This window comes from Photinus pyralis, unplaced genomic scaffold (genome assembly GCF_008802855.1).
Source record: "Photinus pyralis isolate 1611_PpyrPB1 unplaced genomic scaffold, Ppyr1.3 Ppyr1.4_LG7, whole genome shotgun sequence".
In the NCBI taxonomy this organism is placed as follows: domain Eukaryota; kingdom Metazoa; phylum Arthropoda; class Insecta; order Coleoptera; family Lampyridae; genus Photinus; species Photinus pyralis.
Window position 1 is genome coordinate 26,801,624 of NW_022170738.1, and position 5,643 is coordinate 26,807,266.

Here is a 5,643-nt window from a genome sequence, read left to right on the forward strand (position 1 = left end):
ACTTCCCTCTTGATTACTCACAGCCCCAAATAAGCAAATATAATGAAATACAAGGAAATAATCGAGAGTCACTAAAAATCACAATACACAAATAGGTACACATGCAAGTAGGTACAGAACAGATACAGCCCTACCAACAATGAGACATGATTGCCAATACACTGAACACATGTTAAATCGTATTTATTGACTACCCCAAGCGATTCTGTAACTTGATCTCTTAACACCCCTAAAAACCACCCGAAAATCGCCCGTTCCCTGCATTTCACGCATTTCTAGGAAAAAACTGGACTGCAGGTGTTTGAAATGGTAAACACGTGGTCTTCCGAGAAATTCCATCCGTCTCACCTTCGCTCTCTTTCCCTTTTCTGTAATCCCACCAGATTTCGGTTGGCAGCTTGTGTAACTAACATGATGTATAGGGTGCTTCGTATCGACAGTCATATTCACAGGACGCTGCTAAGGTTGGGGCATATAAAGTGTTCGCAATGTCATAGACTTCTGCGTCTTTCAAGTACCTTTTGAACCTTAAGCCATCTTTGAAGGTATACCAGATATCATGTTAATTTTGGCAGTTTGGCCCGTGGTCGATTGTAGATCGCGCTCTGACAATAAGTTCCCTGTCCCACAATTAAAGTAGACATGTCGGTTGTAATACCGCGCTCTCCCCAGTTACCTGCTGTGGATTTAAGGGCGCCCGGCGGTATAGCCGCGCTCTTAATTAAGTTTCAAGGCTAAAGTACTCAATGGCCAGTCTTCAGATGGCAACTTCTTCCGTTTCGGAGATTCGAACTGGTGAGCTAGACTTCTAGATCTCTTTACAGAGAATGTAGGGAAATCTGGATGCTTCATTGCCTTTATTTTATTATTCTCTAAGTACACTAACCTCAAACTACACAAAAGTGTGCATTATTTTATCAGAAGGAAGGTAACGCCTTCTTTACTGCTATAAAGCTACTTATACATAAATGATGGGATCTGGATCTTCGCATAGCACGGGTTCGTTCTTCGCGTTCTCATTAATTGTCTCCTGGACACATTTTGTCACCTGAAACAGCTTGTCGGCGAGGTCCCTAGTATTATTATGGGCACTATGGCACGCATCCACTTGTTCCCTGCTAATCATGGGATACTTCGATAGAGCGGCGACGTTAATTTCACCATCAACTGACATAATACCCGATTTTTGGGCCGCGCACTGGGTAAAGATTTTGAAACAAGCAGACGAGGAGTATGTTCGATTTGCGAACCATTTGGCGACTTCGTCCGGATCTGCACCAGAGGCGCACATGCATTCGGTCAGAAACGGCTGTACTTTCTTGTTTCGTTCTTCCATATGCTGGTCGAGCGTCTCGGCCTATTTTAAAGCGCAACCGTTATAAAGGGCGTCGTAATTTGTACTCACCGTCAAAAGCATAAACGCCACAATGAAGAGCATAATAGCATGAATTTTGTCCATAATTAAATCCTGCGCTCCAATCAGAGGTTACTGCCACTCAGTTTGGAAGCGGATGTATAAAGAAGTCTAAATTTGAGGTAACATTGTTTGCATCGCGTAGTCTTATCTGTGTGTGAGCGCAGATAGTTGCCATGGTAGATGAGAAAAACGAAACAATTGCGACGTAAAGTGGAGTCTCCATCTCGAACTGTTATTTTCGCAGGGTAAACAGAAACATATTTGTCTAAGGATAGTGAATGTTTTGAACTTATGGACTCTTTTCCGATTGCTAATTTTTTGATTTTTTTTTACTTTTCCGACAGTTTGTGAATTTTTCTGGATTTTAAAACTTTTGTTTTCTTTTTTGAGACTTTCGGATTTTCTTTTAATTGTTTAGGTATTTCTGAGTGATTTTTGAGTGTTCCGAGTTTTTAGTAATTTTGCTCAAAATATGCTCAAAAGCCAGAGGATACATATTTAGGGTATATATTTAATTTACTCTGTGTGAATTTCTATTTAATATTCTAAGTTATCTTTCTGATTAGAATACACTTTTATTTTTCTGTTGTAAGGAAATTTAACGCGCACAGTAATTTTCCTAAGTGGGATCGAAAGCAACAAAACAAAAATTATCAATATCTATGGGGAAACAAATGCAGGAAAGTGAAACAATGTCTCCCTTTATAATTAAGGAAACGAAAAGTAGCAAAATAGCTTACCTTGCAATTAAACGGGGTGGTACAACTTACTTTGCAAGGAAAAAGCAAAACCTGTATACACAGTGAGGCAAACGTAATGTAATTAAGGGCAAGAATGCAAACTAAACTTATATACAGAAGAAAACGACGGTTTTTCTAGCCGACTTCACCGCGTATTCGGTTATCGAGATACCAAAATCAAAATTTCTCTAACTTATTTCTCGACTTCTGGTCGTCATATAAATCGGGAGAAACTTACAAACAGCTGGAGAAGTTAGAGCGCATCGAGGGACATCTCACACGGCCGATTTCGATAACGTTTACTGCAACACATTTAATTAGCTACTGTTATTTACACTTACTTAATTGGCCGAATTGGAATTTCTAAAGTCGGTACTATTGTTAATTCAAATTTCTCAGGCCGACATGAACGTCTCTTATAAACTTGATAACGGCGTAAACCTCCACGGCCTTGCAATTGCTCGTTTTAAATTAACATAAAAAACAAAAACCTGGTAATGATGGCTTAACAGAACTGAAATATTGTAAAATATTAATTTGGCCTCGTCTTCTAAATGACTAGAGCTTTTGGACGCAATAAAAACAATTGAAATATCTTGACGAGAACAGTTGCAAACGACGTTTTAATTACAGGTTTTATTTAAAGTAGCGGCGGCTGAAACACAACTCTTTTTCGGCACCTCACTTTTGTGATTTTTTTAGGATTTTGAATCATTGTGCCAAAACTAGCCCCTTGGCGGAGAAGGATTCAACTAAATTAACTATATTCTGATTGATTCTTGTTGCTCAAGGAATGCTCTTTTCAACGATACCAAATTTGTTACAATCGGTCAAACGCGCCACGCCATCTTTGTTTTTGAAGTAACTGAGTTTTTGTTTTTACGAAAATGATATATCAACTGGTTCTCTTTAAAAATGTGAAAAAAGAATGTTTAGTTTATTATGCCAAATTTAAAGAAAATGCAATTTTAAAATTTAAGATGGCAGTTACGCCCTCTGGTGGTCATTTTTAGAACTTGAAAATATTTTCCTGCGATTCTTCATCACCGCTTTACCCATAATTCTTTTTACCCCTAAGTCATACGACGAACGGTTTCCGACATATGGCCGAGAAACGGTCTTATTGGGTCACCTGGTACTATTTTTTTTTATTTCTTTGAATTACGAATTTTTTTACTTTCTGGGCTGTGCATTTTTCGAACCTTTAGTTCTTTTTCAAAATTTGATAAATCTGAATTTATTTCTGAAAAAAGTTCATAACATTTTTTAAATATTGGGGCCGATCCCTTTAACCTTCATATTTTTTTTTAGTACTTTTAACTTTCTGATTTCAAATTTTTTTGAATATTTTTCAATAATTCCCTTCATATTACCTGAGTTATTTCAATCATTGTTCTTCACTTCCAGCAGACTTTATGGAACTTTTATTTACCTGATGGTAGCGATAGATACTTATTTTTCTTTAATTTTTTTTAAATTGCAATTTTCTTACATACAATTTTTTTTTCATATAGCGCGTGCACTAAATTATTCATTGAGGAAGAGAAAAACCTTTTCCAAAACAGTTCTAGATTTTTTTTAATTTTTCGAATTATTAATAACCAACTTTCACATTTTTTTGCAAAATTTCCAAATTATCTTTGAAAAATATGTGAGTTTTCCTCAATTTTTCCTTTAGAATTGCGATTTTTTGTAAAATTTTTACTTTTTTGAACCCTTTTTTCTTTACCAAATCACTGAATTTTTATTTTACTTCCGAATGTTTGGATTTTTGAGGCTCTGTTTTTTTATCGTCTTTTCTGTATTTTTTGCTTTTTTGTGTCTTCTTGATTTTCTTTAATACTCCAACACTTTAGTAAACTTTCCCTTTCGTTGCATACCTTTGGGGAAATTGACTTATTACTCCTTGAGTGTGAATTTTTTTTATTACTGGACTGCTTTTTTACATAGGTATATTTTTAATTTTGAATTTGTTGTCTACATTTTTTGCATTTATTGTTTTTTTGGATTTTTTTTTGAAAATGTATTGCTGTTTTTATTTTTGTTTCAGTGATGAATTTTGATTAATCAATCACTCGCCAACTATTCCCTTAAACTTTCCACGCGTGAAAAATTAAGAAATTAGCAGAGAGAGTTTCATTAAACAAATTTGTGCAATTAATGATAAATTGAACGAAGAGCTCAAATTTGTATAACCGCCCAAAATTATTTTCGTCTGCGGTTTAACGGAGGCATCGTTAATATTTCGATTGAGATATTTTCCATTCGGGAACGTTTCCGTTTCCGAATTAGAAACCTCATCTGAATAACATCAAACATATTTTCCTTTGGGAAACCTCAACAATTTCATCTCCGCAAATGGAGACTTTTTTACGAGATAGCATTTGGACGATCTCTGCCGGCCGACTCCGAATCCCGGTTAATTTCTCGGCAACTTTATAATTAGATTACATTTCTTATTGGTTCGTACACTCGTCGCACTTACAGTAACATTCCGTGCAGAAATCAGCTTGACCTCATTGTTTCGGGCACTTTGAGAGTGAATTTTTACTCTGTGAGTACGAGTTCAAACTAGACTTACGCGGTATTGACTTTATTGTAGAGGGCGCTGAAGAATGAAGCTGAAATAGAGGTGTGAGTTCAGGACATTGCAGTCTAAGGTAGGGGTCGTGCACCGAAACCTTTGGGGCTACCAAAAGGCTTTGAAACTTGTCTTCAAATAACTGGAGGTCTTGAAAACTTTGAGGATCTTGAGGATCTCCAAAATCTTTAGGATCTTGAAGATCTTGAGGATCTTGAAGATAAGGACCTTAAAGATGAGGATCTTGAAGATGAAAATCTTGAAGGTGAGGATCTTGAAGGTGAGGATCTTGAAGGTGAGGATCTTGAAGATGAGGATCTTGAAGGTGAAGATCGTGTAGATGAGGATCTTGAAAACGAGGATCTCGAAAATGAGGATCTTGAAGATGAGGATCTTGAAGACGAGGATCTTGAAGATGAGGGTCTTGAAGATGAGGATCTTGAAGGTGAGGATCTTGAAGATGAGGATCTTGAAGATGAGGATTTTGAAGGTGAGGATCTTGAAGGTGAGGATCTTGAAGATGAGGATCTTGAAGATGAGGATCTTGAAGATGAGGATCTTGAAGATGAGGATCTTGAAGATGAGGATCTTGAAGATGAGAATCTTGAAGATGAGAATCTTGAAGATGAGGATCTTGAAGATGAGGATCTAGAATCTTGAAGATGAGAATCTTAAAGATGAGGACCTGAAGATTCCAAAGATCCCGATGACCCTGATAATCCCTAAGATCCTGATAATTCTGACGATCTTGACGATCCTGAAGATACTGAGCATCCTGAAATCCCGAAGATCGTAAATATCCTCACGGTCCTGAAGATCCTAAAGATTCTGAAAATCTCTGTAGAGTTAAAACCACGAAGACGCGGAGAATTACAAAAATTTTTAGCACTCATACCCTGAAGCTG

The 5,643-nt window shown here is 36.8% G+C and overlaps 2 protein-coding genes across 2 annotated transcripts; one reads left to right on the plus strand and one right to left on the minus strand.

Annotated features, from left to right (window-relative positions):
* Nucleotides 1-842: 842 nt before the first annotated feature.
* LOC116177059 lies at nucleotides 843-1,560 on the minus strand. The gene is made up of 2 exons (XM_031495922.1): nucleotides 1,406-1,560; nucleotides 843-1,357 (listed from the first exon to the last, which is right to left on the minus strand). The coding sequence occupies exons 1-2, from the start codon at nucleotides 1,457-1,459 to the stop codon at nucleotides 959-961; spliced, it is 453 nt and encodes a 150-aa protein (XP_031351782.1). The 5' UTR covers nucleotides 1,460-1,560; the 3' UTR covers nucleotides 843-958.
* A 1,002-nt stretch (nucleotides 1,561-2,562) lies between these two features.
* On the plus strand, nucleotides 2,563-5,398 carry LOC116176139 (acidic leucine-rich nuclear phosphoprotein 32 family member B-like). The gene is made up of 2 exons (XM_031494613.1): nucleotides 2,563-2,592; nucleotides 4,931-5,398. The coding sequence occupies exons 1-2, from the start codon at nucleotides 2,563-2,565 to the stop codon at nucleotides 5,396-5,398; spliced, it is 498 nt and encodes a 165-aa protein (XP_031350473.1).
* The last annotated feature ends 245 nt before the right edge of the window (nucleotides 5,399-5,643 follow it).